This window comes from Cherax quadricarinatus, chromosome 10 (assembly GCF_038502225.1).
Source record: "Cherax quadricarinatus isolate ZL_2023a chromosome 10, ASM3850222v1, whole genome shotgun sequence".
NCBI classification, from domain to species: Eukaryota; Metazoa; Arthropoda; class Malacostraca; order Decapoda; family Parastacidae; genus Cherax; species Cherax quadricarinatus.
This window is the reverse complement of record NC_091301.1, coordinates 540,358-559,939: the sequence shown is the minus strand read 5'-3', so window position 1 is coordinate 559,939 and position 19,582 is coordinate 540,358. Positions and strand designations below refer to the sequence as shown.

General features: G+C 41.6%; 1 protein-coding gene across 1 annotated transcript; it reads left to right on the top strand.

Annotated features, from left to right (window-relative positions):
* The first annotated feature begins 12,560 nt into the window (after nucleotides 1-12,560).
* On the top strand, nucleotides 12,561-17,848 carry LOC138852495 (CD209 antigen-like protein E). Its single transcript, XM_070083486.1, has 3 exons — nucleotides 12,561-12,836; nucleotides 13,878-14,045; nucleotides 16,532-17,848. The coding sequence occupies exons 1-3, from the start codon at nucleotides 12,665-12,667 to the stop codon at nucleotides 16,753-16,755; spliced, it is 564 nt and encodes a 187-aa protein (XP_069939587.1). The 5' UTR covers nucleotides 12,561-12,664; the 3' UTR covers nucleotides 16,756-17,848.
* The last annotated feature ends 1,734 nt before the right edge of the window (nucleotides 17,849-19,582 follow it).

Below are 19,582 nucleotides of genomic sequence, written 5' to 3'. Positions count from 1 at the left end.
TGGAACATGCGAGGACTTGAGTTGATTTTCTGTGTTGCGTGTTTGTGTCCATAGTTTGTGTGAGGACTACCCTGTCGTGTGCTTCAGGGGGGCCATGGTATGTGTGATTGCTGCCCTCTGGTGTGCTTCAGGGGGAGGGGGCAATGGTTTGTGTGAAGGATGCCCTCTGGTGTGTTCTATTCTCTACAATATGTGTGAAGGCTGCCCTCTGGTGTGCTTCAGGACCCAGAGATTGGCACTGTTGGCTGTGTTAAAGCTGCCTGTGTTAAGTGTTTGGTACCCGAAGTAGACAATATACAATATGTGTTCTTACTGCTTTTCATCAGTTTGGTACCTATCTCCCTCACTTCGTGTTCTGATTATTTCTCTTTGGTTCTTTCTCACTTACCTTGTTATTTCCTTTTTATTAATACATTTATTAATACAGAGGGCAGACAGTCCAAGAAAGTGGATCATACTCAAGGTGTGAGCTCATTTGTACCTCGTACAAAGTCTTGCAGCCTCTACTATTGAGCAGATGCGAGATACGTCTAAGTGTTGTAAGCTTTCTGGCCGCTTTGTTTGCAAGATTTACTATGTGGTTCTTCATAATCAGTTTGGATTCAAATTTCTCCCCAAGGATATAACCTCAATCCCATTCATTCTTACCACTGCTCCAGCACTACTGTCATGGTACCTAGAGACCATCATCATTTGTTTTCTCAGAGTAAAATGTTACCCACCATCATTTTTCTCATCATTTTGCACTTGATGCAAGAAACAATGCAATAGGAATGATTGAAAATAATGTAGTTTTAATTGATATTCTTGTATGGACGCCAAAACTTTTCATACAAGGAATAATAGCATCACTAAACTTTGCTAACTGAACTGACTCACGAAATCGTAATGACACGATTTCAAACAAACCATACCACGGGCGGGATTTGAACCCGCGGTCGGGATTTGAACCGTCGCGTTAGCCACTGACCGTGGGTTTAAATCCCGCCCGTGGTATGGTTTGCTAACTGAAAATAATATCAGTGTATTCAGTGGATTTTTCGACACGACAATGAATAAAGTTATATAATTTGTCTTAATTATTGTTTTAACGACCACATATTTTCACATTTTCGACTTATTCAATTTTGAGTTAACGCAGATGCCTATTAAAATGACGCATTGATACTATCAAAAATTGTCTAAAATGCAAACAAAACGATACTTGCTTGTATGTTAAAACATTAATTGCCAAGCCGTCTGTTATCAGTTGATTAATGAACTTTAATTTTTTTTTTGGAAATCTAATGGTTTTTTTCCGGGTTTATTATTCTTCGGAGACTAAGATGCAGTTTCTGATGCCATTCTGGCGTCATGGAGCTGTTTGGGGAATCTGAAGAAATCTTGGATGACCACCGCGACAAATAAGAATAAATGGCTTTGCCTATAATTTTGCTTCTGATATGATAATTTAAATGGTTCAAGCGTTCAAACCTATATTTTCTCCTCCAGGGAATCCATTTTTACTCAGCGCAAATTCGTCAGGGACAGGAAGATCGTCAGTGGCCAAAAAAGGCAGCTGGCATGGTAGCTGCTGTAAAATAGATTAAAATAAATTCTCGGTGTAAACACACTGAGATATATACACCTCTAATATGGCTGTAACACGCTAACAAGATCGTGGCTGAGCTGCCACCGTTGCCGCTGCCGCCGCTGTTCTTAAAACACAGTGAAGAGGACCATCAGTTACAGTGAGCGTAATAACGCAACAACGATATAAACAACGAATATCATCAACCTCACCACCAGAAACAAAATATTTATGAACTGTTCCATGATGTACATGTTGTTTATCTTAGAGGTAAAGATTCACTTGTAAACACAGTGTGTACAATATCAAAACAGTATGGTATATACAGCTTATTCCCTATAATGAAACAAAGTATGTAAATTAAAGTCTAAATAAGTGACGATAGGCATAAACCTAACAAATTAAGTAATTTCTAAATACACACGCTATATACATGAAAATGCGGATCACTCAGTATACATAAACCAAGTGTTTAATATACATGATAAAGTATTCTTAACATCAGAGTGCAAGTGAAAGAAGAGTTTTAAATACCTACACGCAGTCACTAGTGAAAATAAGTCGCTCTGTTAAATTTTACTGGGGTATTTTAGGTTAAATCTACATAAGGCACGACACTGTAGGCCCGAAGCACTCACTGCTCTCAGAACTTCTGAAACAATTTGTGAATGGTTGGTTTATCAGGCTTAAAGCCTGTCAGACTACACGAGGATCATCAAAGCTGAATGTAACATGTAAATAGCCAGTCAATGGTACTTTGATTTTTAAAATAAATGCGTAGTCAAGGTCTCCTGATCTCTGTTAGGAGGTAACCACAGTGTACGGGGGAAGCAGAGATCTATTTAGTACCCCACAAACTCTCCACACAATCTGCCTTAATGCTGTTATAGGGCACTAGCTTAACGGCACTCCACAGCCAAATTTATTCCTGTAAGCTTTGTCTCAGAATATCCACTAATAATGGAAGGAAGAGGCAGGAGTAGGAAACGACGCCCATTGAACGTTTCAGTAAATGAAGTATGTGAAATCACGATAGAGTTATATAGGTATAATATAAAAATAGAAACATAAAGAATGTTAGATGACTTTAGATAAAGGATTATAAATGCTTAATTATTCAAAATAGATTAAAGCATATGATCGCATTTTTGTTCTTACAGTATAGAAGTAAAATGATAGTTTATAGCTGACTAGGCCTACCTTAAGCATAAACAAAAGAATAAGGTAAAAAATGCAGTATCCACAGGAAGATGGGTCTGACAAAAACCCAAAAGCCACCTTGATATTAGTTATAGAAGAAACAGGTAAGTGTAGGCCCACATGTGGGCCAAATACTCAGTCTCTAAGGTACTAACAACAGCATTGTGAGGGAAAAGTTCAACAGATAAGAGTAGCAAGCGAGTATATGGTGACGATAGTTTGATTGCCAGTCTGCTTGTTAAGGTAGGGTCAGTGTCCAGCTCCCGCTACCCCCCCCCCCCCAACCTTTTTCCACCCGGAAAGGTGACGTGTGGGGCTTCGACCAAATGGTAATCACTTGACTCGCAGCTCTCAGCACAACTGTAAGTAAAAGCCTCTGCTCCTATTCTAGTGGATATATTGGTTAAAAGCTTCACTTTTAACCAATTTTATGAAGTAGCTCATTCTGCCTTGATTTCCATGTGCTTTTAGATAATCACCAGGTTTTTTAAGTACTTTACTTATCATGGAGAGTGATTTCTTAGGCAGTGGGTAACCTTTGTCTCTTTCTAGCTTGGAATGCCAGCTCGGGTCATCCGACAACCAAAGAAACAATGTTGAAGGAGACGAACTTTACCCAAGTTCTTCGACGTCACCATTTTATCTGCATACACAAGTGTAGTCAACCCCAGGCAACTACCTCTCATCTTTGCAGTGGTGAAAGACCTGCGTTCCCATCATCTTGATGGACTATTCAAGGCTAGAGACTGTGAAGAACTAGTCGTTGGGTTGTCACTCAACATCTGTGACCCCCCCCCCAGCAACGGCTACAATTTCTACAACACGCTGTGTCAACAACATCAGACACCCCAGTCTAACTATATGTAACTGTATATATTAGTGTTGAATTCAGATATTTATATTTAATTTTTCATTTCTCTTTAAAGTAGGATAAAAATTCATATTTAATTTTTATATTTTCATTTCTAAATAATAGTGTTTATATTTGACTGTTATTATTCTTTTTCTATTCATTAATTTTCCTGAGGAGGAGCCAGCCTTGGTAATACTTACTGAAGTTGTTACAGGGCTGAGTTAGCCTTCACAAGCGTGAATAATAAGCATCGCCAGTTAGGTGGAATAAACTACACAAGATGGATAAACAATAATCCAGAATTGGTGGGAATCATGGGGAAGGTTGGCATTAACTTCTTATTATGAGTAAGATATTATGAAGGAGGTAGGTCAATAATTAATTAACCCTACATAAAGATTCTTTCGTTTGTGGTTGCTTAATATCTGGTGCTTAATATCTGGTGCTTAATATCTGGTACTTAATATCTGGTACTTAATAACTGGTGCTTAATAACGGGTGTTTAATATCTGCCTATATGCAGGCAAGCCCCTTTAGAGTCAGTGTTGTTGTTGCAGCTGCTGTTGTTGGTGGTCGTCGTGGTGGTAATGGTGGTTTTGGTGGTGGTAGTATTGTTGTTAGTATTGCTGCTGCTGCTGCTGCTGCTGCTGCTGACTTCCACTTCCACTTCCCCCAGTGTTGACGCCGTTCTCCTCCTCCACATCCCCCGCGGGTGCCACCGTCCGGCCGTCATTCAGTATTAACAAGGCTGGAAGTAGGCTGGATCACGTATCCGCTGGGAACCATTTACAGCTGTAGGTGCCAGGCGCTGGTCACGTGGATAGCGATAAGCGATATCTGCGGAAACACGTCTTGTCAATCAAGCGAGAAGCGGCAAATGTAGGGGGTAGAGGGCGAGTGACGTGTAATTTGCATGGGGTACTGTTACATTTAGAACAACGGGCTGTTACCCGTCAAAGAAAACGGGGGCATAATTTGCATGAGTTACTGTTACACTGAGTCGACAAGACTGCTGCTGCGTCAAGGAAAACGGGGAGCTGGTGTGATGCTAATTAGTGGGGGAGACACGTGTGTTATTGTTTGAGTCTCGCCACTTGTGTGTGGCTTGGCCGGACCCTGGGCGTAGTGTTGTTGTTCCTGTATATATTACCATTATTCTGGCATTTGATATTATTACCCCGTAATTATCACAATACGTTGAACAAGAATTGTTGTTTCAATAGCTATAATCCTTACGTTGCTGTGTAGGATTGTCTTTGGTTGAATCTTCACCAATCGAAGTTTTTCTTTTTGGGTTAATAACCCAGAAGAGCGCTCTATAACTCTTGGGTTAGCGCTTAGTTATAATTAATAATAATGATAATAATAATAATAATAACCCAGAAGGTTAATTAAAGCGGGGTAATCCAAGAAAACCAAATAATGTGACTTATTTCCATAGGATGCCATCTATATTAGAGTACCAACACACAGGTACCTACGTACTGCTAGGTGAGCAGGAGCAGCAGGTGGAACGATGCGCATCCACACGCTGCACCCAGCCCGTGTATCAGACACGTGTCCTTTCGATTGTGGGTCAAATGCTCTACCACTGATATGCGAGGTAGGAGATTAAAACAATATATAAAAGGAGGAAGAGGTTAAAAAAAAAAAAAAAAAAGGCGGCATTAATATGCACAAGTCTTAACCAAGACTACATCAGATCGTCAAGACCACAGTCCAACTGTAAGTTTCAAGACCCGTGCTTCATAACCCCTTTCAACTCGCCCTTTCCACTACAAACTAAACGCTACCTCAGACATTCGAAAGTTAGCTATTGTCGCCTCAATTTAGAACAAGAATTTTTTTACGAGATATCCTTCGTCATTGTTTTTCAGGCTGCTTATATACTAAAAAAAAAAGTCTTGGCTATGGTGTGGTAGTTTCGTAGTGCACTCAGCAGCTCACATACTGAAACGTTAGGATAACACCTCTTAGCCTATAAAACTTGTTCCTTCCTGTAATCCCAGCCTGATCATCTAGCTTTTGTGGTAATTTATTGTTGGGTTCTGTATCAAACCATACCACGGGCGGGGTTAGAACCCGCGATCAGAGAGTCTCAAAACTCCAGACGGTCTGGAGTTTTGAGATTCTCTGATCGCGGGTTCTAACCCCGCCCGTGGTATGGTTTGCTTGCAATCGTGTCATTACGATTTCGTGAGTTGGGTTCTGTATCGTACGCCTTCTTTCAGTCCTAAAAAACATGCAGCCCACCTGTCCCACTATCTCCTCCCTAGCTTCAGTTGCCTTATCATTGGACTCTAGTAGAATGAGACGGGATTTACCATCTCAGAACCGTGCGGGTTGTTGCGTATGAATCCACTCCCTTTTAGACCATACCCCCGGTCGGGATTGAACTCGCGGTCATAGAGTCTCAAAACTCCAGCCCGTCGCGTTAGCCACTAGACCAGCTAGCCACAATAAGAGTCATCCAACTAGGTATATTTCTACACTATAGCTGGTCTAGTGGCTAACGCGACGGGCTGGAGTTTTGAGACTCTATGACCGCGGGTTCAATCCCGGCCGGGGGTATGGTTTATTTGCAATCGTGTCATTACGATTTCTTAAGTCACTAGCTGGTCTAGTGGCTAACGCGACGGGCTGGAGTTTTGAGACTCTATGACCGTGGGTTCAATCTCGGCCGGGGGTATGGTTTATTTGCAATCGTGTCATTACGATTTCTTAAGTCATGTTCACTCCCTTTTAGGTACTTCACTACTCTTCTTTTGATAATCTTCACAAATTTACTATACATATTAGTGACACTGGCCTGTAATTCAGTGCCACCTGTCTGTTCCATTTGTTAAATAATGAGACTAAATTCTCTTTTTCCAGACCTCTGGCAGTTGCCCTGTTTCAATCGATTTACTGTAGATCGCTGCTAGTGGTTCACACAGTTATTCTGCTCCCTCTCGCAGAACCCAAGAAGAAGTTTTTGTCTTGTCTCATCGCTTTCGAGGTATCTAGTTTACTCAGTATTTTCTTCATCTCTCCTCCCCTTATTTATATTGTGTCCCGTACTCGTTGGTGCACTCTCTCTCTCTCTCTCTCTCTCTCTCCTTGGCTCTCTGGTAATCTACCTGATTCCACTGAGAATACCCGATTACACTGAGAATATCTCCTTGAAAGAGAAGGCCATAAAGGAATTCCCTCGAGCGAGTACATTGTTTCCAGGCGTTTTTACCCTTCTCCGATTTTCAAAAGTTTTCATTCCAATAACATTTATCAGACTAATGCTGCAGCTTGTCCTGGAGCATTTGTAGTATTTCCTGATCTACCCCTATTTGTATTCTCCTCGTTAGTTTTCCCATCATCTGCGAACAGGGATACCTTTGAGTCGATTTCCTCTGTCATGTCGTTTATATATACAAGGAACAGTACTGGTCCAAGACCTCTCTAACAGTAACGCGTTGCTTCCCTCCTGTTAAGTATTCCTTGTCTGTGTGTGTGTGTGTGTGTGTGAACTCACCTAGTTGTACTCACCTAGTTGTGATTGCAGGGGTCGATTCACAGCTCCTGACCCCTCATCTTTACTGGCCTCTACTAGGTCACTTTTCATGCTCCATGAGCTTTATCGTACCTCTTCTTAAAGCTATGTATGTATCCTGCCTCCACTACATCACTTCCCAGACTGTTCCACTTCTTGACAACCCTGTGAATGAAGAAATACTTCCTAACATCCCTTTGATTCATCTGAGTTTTCAGCTTCCCTTGCTGCTGTGTCCCATCTCTAGAACATCCTGTCTCTGTCCAACTTGTCGATTCCTCTCATTATTTTATATATCGTTATCATTTCCCCCCTATGTCTTCTGTCCTCTAGTATCGCCAGGTCGATTTCTCTTAACCTCTCCTTTTAGGACATACCCCTTAGCTCCGAGACTAGTCTTGTTGCAAACCTCTGCACTTTCTCTAGTGTGTGTGTGTGTACATGCTCGCGCACGAATGTGAGTTTGTGAACTTTCCGAGTGATGCAGCTGGTGAGACTCATCTGCTCTAGGTACATATATAGAAGTGTTAGAATATTTATCTCCCTACATGTGTGCATCCGTTCGCGATAATGTGTGAGCGCTGGTTTCTCTATATTATCTCCACACATGCTACAAGCCTGTCTTAGTGACTTTGATTGTATGTCTTCATAAGGGTAGTTCATCTGCTTCCCATCAGTTATGTACTGCAATATTTCCAGTTTTTTCGACATACCTGTGATAAACCCTTGCTAACTGCCTGTGTTGCTGTAACAGCTTACCCTAAGAGCCAGACAACACCTCTGTCCTAGGTTTCTGTGTCTACCTGCCTAAGTTACATTTCCTACCTCACAATTTTTTGGAAAGAGTGATGATACACAGCCAAGACCAAAAAAAAAAAAAAAGATCAACTGATCACATTAGTTGAGAATCGTGTGTGTGGAAGAGGCCTTGTTACTGCAGCGTAGGTCCTGCGATCATCCTTACAGAAACACCTGGTTGACGTACTCTAGATATGTTATCTCTACTGTAACGTATTTTCCTTTCTTTTCAAAGACTCGCTTGTCGAAGGTTATCACTGCACCACTCTGTTTAATATGCTGCATTACGCTGTAGTGCCCACCATCAGTGTGTATGTGTTGTATGTGTGTGTACTCTCCTATATGTTCTATCCTAAATACCTACATGTGGTTGCAGGGGTCGGGTCACAGCTCCTGGTCCTGCCTCTTTGAGGGTCGCTACTAGATGCAATCTCTCCCGTCTCCAAGAGCCTTATCGTAACTATTCTTAAAGCTGTGTATGGATCCCGCCTTTACTGCTGCACTCTCCAGATTGTTCCACTTCCTGACAACCCTAAGGTTGAAGAAATACTTCTAACATGCCTATAACTTTTCTGAGTTTTTAACTTACAGTTGTGTTTTTTTGTCCTGTATCCCGTCTGTGTGTGTGTGTGTGTTTGCTTCTGGCATCTATCCCAAGTCCACCTTTCATTACCCCGTGTTCCTGCCTACCAGCCCTTCACTCAGTTGCATGCAAATTAGCGACTTGGGAGTCCACGACTTCTGGGCAGCCGTAGCTGATCGTTGTGAACTGTGACTCTAACTGTAACCTGTGAGTTGTTTTCCCTCTGTGTCTGCATCTCTCACTTTATAATTGTATGTCTGCATCTCTCTACCACCGTATGTCTGCATCTCTCTACCACAGTATGTCTGCATCTCTCTACCACCGTATGTCTGCATCTCTCTACCATCGTATGTCTGCATCTCTCTACCATCGTATGTCTGCATCTCTCTACCACCGTATGTCTGCATCTCTCTACCACCGTATGTCTGCATCTCTCTACCACCGTATGTCTGCATCTCTCTACCACCGTATGTCTGCATATCTCTACCACCGTATGTCTGCATCTCTCTACCACCGTATGTCTGCATCTCTCTACCACCGTATGTCTGCATGCAGTGATAGAGGTATATCACAGGTATGAATAAATTATTTGTGTGTTTAATAATTTATAACACTTGCCGGTGTCTTTTATGAGTCGTAGTGACTAATGTTAAGTCATTTCATTTTTGCACCACGTGTGATGCTCATGCAAATCTGAGAGTTTTCCAGCACTGCTCATCTATCAAGACTTATCGAGGCCGATTCTTAGTTTGTGTACACAAATTTTCACTTGTCCTATATGGCAAGATGAGCGTTGCTATTTAAGCCAAGATAGCAAGTTCTGCCTATTCGGCACGACATATATATATATATATATATATATATATATATATATATATATATATATATATATATATATATAATGTGTGTGTGTGTATAAAATAGAGCTTGAGCGTGTCTGTAGACACGATGAAGCTCTGTCTTCGTAAAATTCTAACAAAAGAGGGCTGCTACATTGGAAATATAAAATATAGATTAGTTGGGAAACGTACTAATGTACTTAGTTACCGTTCCCTACAGTTCCCTCTGGGTACTGTCCCCTACAATGTCCGTCGTGGTACTGTCCCCCACAGCTTCGCCCACTAAGATGGGATTAATATGTACTCATTAACCCCTTGACAACTGTAGCATCTCTGAAAGGCATTTAAACAGCTCTGCGAAGCCGTGACGTCACACCTAATAAGCTCCTGATGAGCCTGGGATACTGCCAGTGGTGATTTGCATAAGGAGAGGGTGAGGAGGGAGGGAAACGATGGAGGAGGGGAGAGAAAGAGTGTAGTTATAGGAGAAAGGAGGAAGAGGAAGGGAAGCGCGAAGGTCTGTGCTTGCTCAGACCTATACAACACAATTGTCCTCGAAGATTTCTTAAGTTACATCATGAACTAAAGAAAGATTCTAGACTTCACCTTACGAAAGCAGACAAAGCAAATGAGATAGTAATTATAGACAAGGTAGATTGTAAGTGAAAAATAAACAAGATATTAGGAGACAGTGAAACCCAGGCGCCTCTTAAGCACCTATTTTACCCTGAGCAGTGACTCCCATGCCTCCACAGATGACTGCACTCTAATTATCACAAACGTATTAGAAATAACTTTCACTCACTTCACATATATCAGTCATCAACCTGCTGGCAGAACACGTAGACAACTTGATGTAGCAATTGGCTAGCGAAACGTCTACAAATGAAGATACCCAGATGCTGCACATGTGTCTAATTCTTCAACTTAGCTTCAAGTTTGTTCAGTTTTTATGATTATACTGTATGTTTAGGCTGGTTGCGAATCTCTGTCTTTTCTCAGGTGGCTCATAAGTGTTGTTGAGGTGGTTGATAGGTGTTGTTGAGGTGGTTGATAGGCGTTATTGAGGTGGTTGATAGGTGTTGAGGTGGTTGATAGGTGTTATTGAGGTGGTTGATAGGTGTTATTGAGGTGGTTGATAGGTGTTGAGGTGGTTGATAGGTGTTGTTGAGGTGGTTGATAGATGTTGAGATGGTTGATAGGTGTTGTTGAGGTGGTTGATAGGTGTAGTTGAGGTGGTTGATAGATGTTGTTGAGGTGGTTGATAGGTGTTGTTGAGGTGGTTGATAGGTGTTGTTGAGGTGGTTGATAGGTGTTATTGAGGTGGTTGATAGGTGTTGTTGAGGTGGTTGATAGGTGTTGTTGAGGTGGTTGATAGATGTTGTTGAGATGGTTGATAGGTGTTGTTGAGGTGGTTGATAGGTGTAGTTGAGGTGGTTGATAGATGTTGAGGTGGTTGATAGGTGTTGTTGAGGTGGTTGATAGGTGTTGTTGAGGTCGTTGATAGGTGTAGTTGAGGTGGTTGATAGATGTTGAGGTGGTTGATATTTATTGTTGAGGTGGTTGATAGGTGTTGAGGTGGTTGAGAGATGTTGAGGTGGTTGATAGGTGTAGTTGAGGTGGTTGATAGATGTTGAGGTGGTTGATATTTATTGTTGAGGTGGTTGATAGGTGTTGAGGTGGTTGAGAGATGTTGAGGTGGTTGATAGGTATTGAGGTGGTTGATAGGTGTTGAGGTGGTTGATAGGTGTTGTTGAGATGGTTGATAGGTGTTGAGGTGGTTGAGAGATGTTGAGGTGGTTGATAGGTGTTGCTGAGGTGGTTGATAGGTGTTGAGGTGGTTGAGAGATGTTGAGGTGGTTGATAGGTGTAGTTGAGGTGGTTGATCGGTGTTGTTGAGGTGGTTGATAGGTGTTGAGGTGGTTGATAGGTGTTGAAGTGGTTGATAGGTGTTGAAGTGGTTGAGAGGTGATTCGCAGTAGGGGGGATAAAGTTTATTGTCTTATGTATGAGGTAAATTGTGTATTTAAGTTGTAATATGTTCAAGATTCTAAAGAACATTCTTAAATTATTGTTACTGATTAGTAATGTCATTTGATTCAATTCTGTTCATGGAGGCTGCTAGAAGGTAACATTGTATCCAAGGTTTATCGTCATGATTCTTGGAATTACTCTTAGGGACAGGATATCACTTCCGGTCCGCTCTTCTACGCATTTAAACCTTCAGAAATATGGTTGGTAGATAAGACACTTAGGCAGCATTTAGACAACTTTATTTCGAAACGTTTCGCCTACACAGTAGGCTTCTTCAGTCGAGTACAGAAATTAGGCAGAGAGACTGACAACCTCAAATCTACGACTTCAAGGGTGATGGACTGATTACATCGTCTTCACATCTCTACTGCTCCTGCCTAATTTCTGTACTCGACTGAAGAAGCCTACTGTGTAGGCGAAACGTTTCGAAATAAAGTTGCCTATGTGTCTTATCTATCAATCTGTCGGTATTGTATACCATTTGAGTATCACTTCAGAAATCTGTCCACCATCAGACAAGAATACTTTAATACCTAAAATAGAGATTGAAGTCTTATGCTTCTTCTGTGTCTATTTTCATTATTTTCTACTTTCAGGAATTGAATTTTTAGATTGTTATTAGATTTTCTTCTACTTTTCCTATATTAGTATTTCCTTATTACATTTGCGTATTTTTGCTAATATTGCCATGTAGAGGTTTATTCAGTGGTAGATACTTAATGTAACTTACCAGAAACACTATAGGACCAATGTATGAGCCTGGACGTATGCCTGTCCCGATATTTCTTTTCTCGCTATTGCTGTTTTTTTTACCCGTATTAATATCACCAATCCATCCTGAGAGGTCGACCAGGTCATAACACCTGTAACGATACTAAATTTTTATTGACATTTAAAGTTTCCACTGTGCGCCAGTAGAAGAAATACGATGTTATTTCATTGAAGTGTAGTTCACTTATGAAAAGAACAAGTGGAATATTGCCTGAGTTGCGCTAATATGGTGTATAAAATGGGGCTAAACTACGAAGTCTGACGAACTCTGCGACTTTAGTTTCAGAGTTGGTCAGAGTAAATATTTCTCCAGCAGAGCTCCGGTATCTCTGCTTTGTATATATAACGTGAGATTTTCAGTTTCCAGCCTCACTCCTCTCCCTTACTGCAGAGAGCTATATCTGTCCCACACGCACAGAGAGATAGAGAGGCGTCCATCTAGCACAGCACCACATCCTCAAACCAACGACAGACAATCAAAACCATCACTATGTACCGCCTCCTCTTCCTCTTTCTCTTGAGCGCTGTGGTGGCCTTTAAGAATGAACTGGAAACCCATTCAAGTAATGAAATTCGTTCTTCCTTAATCGTGAACCAGTTGCTGTTAGCTGAACAAACAGAAATTTTGAAGCAACTGCTTAGCAACAGTCAACGCCGTCAAGGTAATTACTTATTTATACTATATCCATATTTCAGGATCCACAGTAGAAAACACACACACCATCATTTATGCCCGCTTTGTATTCCCACAAGAAGAGCGCAGACATGTTGCAGTGATGAACAACAGAACCGGAATAACCCCCGCACCTCAGTTACCCAGATCTGGCTAATCAGTGTCACTGATTATCCAGATATTGTAGTTCTCACACAGGAGTCCAACAGCACGTCAAAAAATGAGAGCAATTACTTTTGCTCTCATTTTTTCTTAACACTTTCTCCTTACATTTCATTTGGATGAAGAGTCTCTGTGAACATCAGTTTCCAATCTTTCCACATAGCTAAATCACCTCTAGAAGCCCTCATATTTTCACTTGCAATTCTATGAATTTCAAACAACGCACCTCGATATCAAGCCCTACTTTTGGACTGCCTCGAGTCTTCTTGTTGCTGCTGCTGCTGCGGCTCGGCGAAATTTATAGCTGCTTTCTCTTTCTGTTATATATGACATTTTTGATGTGATAAATGTGGGCTGAAACTTATATGCTCATGTCACTGCCATTGTAGATTGTATGCATTCCATTTTATTTCTATTTTTATTCCATAGTTGCAATGGAACTAATTTTTAATTTACATTATTTTTCATTTTCCTACTCTGTCCTCCCTCCCTCCTGTCTTCCCAGATGACTGCCACACTGCAACCTTTAAATACCATGTCCCATACTAAAGCGAAGGTATCAATCTATAAAATTGTGAAATAATTCCATGTTTGCATACCATGACAAATGTTTCTTCCTACAAATTCCTCGACACTACTGCAATTTCATTTACATTAACCTGTTCTGTGATTCATCCCAAAGATGTTAGACGCATCTGTTAATGCTTCACTCGCCTTCCGTTTAACAATATTTTATATTGTCCAAGTGAGAACCATTTCAGTGCCGATAGGAAAGACAAGAAATATAAAATAGTATAATCATATATAACGCAGCATGAACTGAGGAATTTCTCTACATTTTTCTGCAGTCTTAAACTTATTTTTCTAGGTTCGGACTGCCCTTACCCCTACACAAAGGTCTTGGACCAGTGCTTTTACTTGAGTAAACTCAAACGCCCCTATGGTAAGGCACGCCAGTACTGCAAGGAAATGATGGGAGACATGGCTACACGTAAACATCTCTATGCTCTCGCGGCTTTCGCTGTGGACAAAAATGGTTTGTATAAGCGTATCTTTGTTTGGGGGCAGTTTAAATATTTTCTTCCTACGTGAATAAACGCTTTACAAATCAGACAGGTTGATAATTGAGATACTTGTGCAACATATGGATATTTTTATTCTGGAAACGTTCTAGTGCACTGAAAGGTGGAAGATGAGGAGGAGTTTGAGGTAATCAATCCCTTGGCCTGGAGTCAATGTGTTCAGTCAATGTGTTGCATTGGACTGTAGAAGTCACTGCATGGCGAAGCTTTTCCAAAATAAAGACACCCAAATATTGAACATTTTTTTCCTATACCCGGCACATCCGAGTGCATTTCTGTATCTTCCGATAAAGACTTCAGTTAGAGGCCGAAATATTCAACAATTTTTGTTTTCCTGTTTTTTTTTTATATGAGGGTTAATACCTCCAATGAGGTGTTCATTTCTCTTTTATCGCAGTACTGACATCAACATATACATTTTTGTTTTGGAAGAGATTCCTCTGACGGGTCTTACCTGCAGGTGAAACTCGGCCAACATTTCCTGTATGTGACCAGTTTGTAACCATAATGAAGCTGTCACAGCCCAGTGTCTCCCCTGCAGTCCAAGATGAGAGTCTACCGCAGACTTCTCTCACTTGACTCACGAAATCGTAATGACACGATTGCAAACAAACCATACCACGGGTGGGGTTTGATCCCGCGAGGGGACTTGAGCTAGAGTTCGTCACGGCCATGCTAGCGGGAGATTCGTCTGTAAAAACGTGTATTTGTGGACACAGTGGTGCCTATGCTAACCTGCCTATGGTGTAGAAATATACCTAGTTGGACGGATCTTATCGAAGCTAGCTGGGCCAGTGGCTAACGGGACTGTCTGGAGTTTTGAGACTCTCTGACCGCGGGTTCAAACCCCACCCGTGGTATGGCTTCTCTCACTTTCATTTCCATCACTGTCATAAAACTTTTGGAGATTCGTAAAAGATTTGCCGTCTGTATAACCCAAGACAGTCATCTATTATACAGGGTGTTTCACTTCTAGGAAGCCCCGAATTGGTACTCCCGTAGTTGCAACCGTCTTGTTTGTATATTATGTCTGTACTAAACAACACCTTTCTTTCTTTTATTTTTGTAGCACCATAGTGTGTTAGTCAGCAAGTCCGATTTATATTGTAGTGTTTTAGTTTTCCCTTTTATATGGGGATCACACTTGCAGGTCTGCAGCTTTGTGGTAGTTACCTTGTTTCCAACCGACGTGTTGTGGTCTACAGCTGTGTGGTAGTTACCTTGTTTCCAACCGACGTGTTGTGGTCTACAGCTGTGTGGTAGTTACCTTGTTTCCAGCCGACGTGTTGTGGTCTACAGCTGTGTGGTAGTTACCTTGTTTCCAGCCGACGTGTTGTGATCAACAGCTGTGTGGTAGTTACCTTGTTTCCAGCCGACGTGTTGTGGTCTACAGCTGTGTGGTAGTTACCTTGTTTCCAGCCGACGTGTTGTGATCAACAGCTGTGTGGTAGTTACCTTGTTTCCAGCCGACGTGTTGTGGTCTACAGCTGTGTGGTAGTTACCTTGTTTCCAGCCGACGTGTTGTGATCTACAGCTGTGTGGTAGGTACCTTGTTTCCAGCCGACGTGTTGTGGTCTACAGCTGTGTGGTAGTTACCTTGTTTCCAGCCGACGTGTTGTGGTCTACAGCTGTGTGGTAGTTACCTTGTTTCCAGCGATGTGTTGTGGTCTTGCTCAGTGTTGACACCGTTCCTATGCTCCTTAATATGAGCTTGTTAAATGCGACACTTTAGTTATCTCAGTATGTGTACTCACTCAGCTAATTGTTGGTTGCAGGGGTCAAGTCATAGCTTCTGGCCCCGCCTCTTCACTGATTGCTATTGGGTCACGCACTCCCTGCTCCATGACCGTTATTATACCTCTTCTTAAAGCTATATATGGATCCTGCCTCCACCTCACTTTCCAGACTATTCCACTGCCTGACAACTCTGAAGAAATACTCCACTGCCTGACAACTCTGAAGAAATACTTCCTAACATCCCTGTGGCTCATCTGAGTCTTCAACTTCCAATTATGACCCCTTGTCGCTGTGTCCCATCTCTGGAACATCTTATCACTGTCCACCTTGTCGATTCCTCTCAGTATTTTACATGTTATCATGTCCCCTATGTGTGTGTGTATGTGTGTGTGTGTGTGTGTGTGTGTGTGTGTGTGTGTGTGTGTGTGTGTGTGTGTGTGTATGTGTGCATGCATGTGTGTGTCTTTGTGTGTGCGTGCGTGTGGGCGGGGGAGGGGTGTACTTTACGTGCGTGTATGTTGTTATACGAGCATGTATGTACATTTGAGTGTGGGTGAAAGTTTGTACTAGTGCGCAACGCCTCATACTTAAATTTCCAGTCGTTTTGATTACTAATGAACCCTTCCCTCTCTCTCTTTTTGACCTTGTGGCTTAGCGCTTCTTTTTGATTATAATAATAATCTCTCTTTTTGTCGGAACACAGTATATCATCATGTTTTCATGGGCATCAGAGACGAAATGAAAAACGGTGAGTTTTCCTGGATTGACGGGACACCGGTCTCCTCCAGTGACTGGGCCCCAGGCGAACCTAACCGTCGTGGAGTGGAAATGTGTGCCTCTATGCACCCCAGCTATCAACCTCCACTCTTCGATATTCCCTGTCACTCACACTTATTCTTCATTTGTCAGTATAATCAATCACAATAAGAAGAGGTGGTCATATACGGCTATATGTATCTAGAATGGAGTGTATTTGTGTATTCACCAGAGAAATGTGTATCTAAATGCATGTATCTTTTCAGACTATGCATTCAAAATATATTTCAATTCCTATCGTAGGGATTAAAGTATCCTTTATTTTAGTTTGTTTGTGAATTACGGCTTTTAGAGACTTCGGGTGACAGCCCAGTTGAGGGGCTGAGGGATACAAGCAGTGTCATGTCTGAGTCATGGTATAGGTATGTGGTTTGCATAGAGAAAATAACATTAAATTACACATACAAGAAACGAGGTAAGGAAAGATCACAGCTCTTGACCTGTAAATTCAGTTCTGTGAAACTTAGAGACACAATAGTATAATTTAGTGTGGGAAAAATAGGTACTCATTTGATAAAGAATATCTCTACGGAGAAAGACATTATTATTATTATTATTATTATTATTATTATTATTATTATTATTATTATTATTATTATCACAACAATGAACCCAAAATTAGTGTGGGAAATTAAACTCTAGGAAGAAGCAGAATGACGGAAGATATGACTGAAATTTAAGGATAGAATGTAACAGTACCGTGGCTGGAAGAATTCACCGATAACCTTCACTTTATGACGACGTTACGGCTCATCCTAGACCATTGTCAAGTCACAAATTGGGCGAGAAAAGTAGAGAAGGCCTGAAGACACTCTGGTAGTGGGGGTGGTAGGGGAAAGGGAGTGATAATAGTAATAGCGGTGGTGGTGGTGGACGTAGAATTAGCGGCAATAGTAGTGGATGTGTGTAAGCCTGATTCAGCAAGATGTTGACGGTACCATTCAACAGTGGTACTAGGTACCTATACCCATGGCTGGATTAAGGCATAGGCTTCAGGGGCTGCAGCTCAGGGGCCTCTGCCAGAGATTAAGTGAAAAGTGTTCACAATTTGTTTCCAAGAAATTAAACAAGCAAATGTTTGAATTTTAATTTAGGTTAGCCTTGTAAAAATAAATTTAATATTTAACTTTTTTTCCTTCTGAAGATATCACTGGAGCCTGACATTACTTGTAGCCCAGCGGCCTGATAGTACTTGTAGCCCAGCGGCCTGACAGTACTTGTAGACCAGCGGCCTGATAGTACTTGTAGCCCAGCGGCCTGATAGTACTTGTAGCCCAGCGGCCTGATAGTACTTGTAGCCCAGCGGCCTGATAGTACTTGTAGACCAGCTGCCTGACTACTTGTAGCCCAGCGGCCTGAGAGTACTTGTAGCCCAGCGGCCTGATAGTACTTGTAGACCAGCGGCCTGATAGTACTTGTAGACCAGCGGCCTGACTACTTGTAGCCCAGCGGCCTGAGAGTACTTGTAGCCCAGCGGCATACAAAATCGTAATCCAGCTCTGCCTATGTCTTAATTATAAGTTAATAGTGACTGACAGAGCCTACTGTAGTTGTGTCATCTCTGTGAATTTAATGAGATTAAATAGAGTTCGGATGCTTTAAAAAAAAAAAACACGGAACAGATAGGGTTTGAACATATGGTTTTAAACTCCACCCGTTCCGTGATTTGTTTGCAATCATGTTATTACGATTTCGTGAGTTAGTATTCTTTAATCACATAGAGAGAATAAAATACTGATGGGTTTGAAGAGATAGAGACATATGTTCGATATTATGCTCCCGCATCAACACCACCTATATGGTTTCTTATGATACGCCATCAACTATAATTTTGACTAAGAGTTTATTAACAATAATCATTAAAATGATAACTTTACAACCGAGTTTCTTATTAATATCCTCCAAAAGAGCACTAGCATTGTGGTTTGACTTTATATTTTGATTATACTCCAAGGTTTCCATGAAATAAGTCTGGAATGTTTCTTCTGAATTGGTTCAACTGACACAGTTGCTTTCCTGTCCAACCTAACAGAAACAGGGTTTTTCAAAATGATGGACATGATCATAAAATATACTGCTTTGAAATTGGGTCTATTATTTTGAAACACCCTGTACCTTTTCTAAATCCATAACTGCAACAGCATAGTCTCTTGTCTTTGTCTACATCTTGACATTATCTACATCTTGACCTTGTCTACGTCTTGTCCTGTTCTACGTCTTGTCCTTGTCTACGTCTTGTCCTTGTCTACGTCTTGTCCTTGTCTACGTTTTCTCCTTGTCTACGTGTTGCTCGCTTAACGAAAACACTTGATCCCTATCCCTCCTAAAGCCTTCCAGTCATAGGGCGGATGGGGTTCGAACCCATGGAAGGCGAGTTCTAAAACTCGCAGATCAGTGTGCTTAATTACTGGTCCTTGCCGGCCTAGACCAGTGATGATTCACACTGGTCTGTGAGATAAGATAAGAGTTCGTTCGGATTTTTAACCCCGGAGGGTTAGCCACCCAGGATAACCCAAGAAAGTCAGTGCGTCATCAAGGACTGTCTAACTTATTTCCATTGGGGTCCTTAATCTTGTCCCCCAGGATGCGACCCACACCAGTCGACTAACACCCAGGTACCTATTTGCTGCTAGGTGAACAGGACAACAGGTGTAAGGAAACGTGTCGAAATGTTTCCACCCGCCGGGAATCGAACCCGGGCCCTCCGTGTGTGAAGCGGGAGCTTTAGCCACCAGGCCACCGGGTTTCAAGAACTCTCCTGTCATGAGTTCCAGTCCCCACCTGTGTTGTCATTTGTTTGCTAATCCTGTTATTACGATTTCATGAACCTCCTAAATCCTCCGTCTTGCTTTTAACTCCTTCAATAATATTTTACCGTATACTCAACCATCTCATCCTTATAATTCTTCAAATTTCTTTATTCCTCCCCCCTGCTTTT

Excerpts from the sequence above, each read along its gene's own strand:
- LOC138852495 (XM_070083486.1), top strand. The coding sequence starts at position 12,665 with ATGTACCGCCTCCTCTTCCTCTTTCTCTTGAGCGCTGTGGTGGCCTTT. Across the intron at positions 12,837-13,877 it reads CAACAGTCAACGCCGTCAAG|GTTCGGACTGCCCTTACCCC; the intron begins GTAATTACTTAT and ends TTATTTTTCTAG. Across the intron at positions 14,046-16,531 it reads TTTCGCTGTGGACAAAAATG|TATATCATCATGTTTTCATG; the intron begins GTTTGTATAAGC and ends GTCGGAACACAG.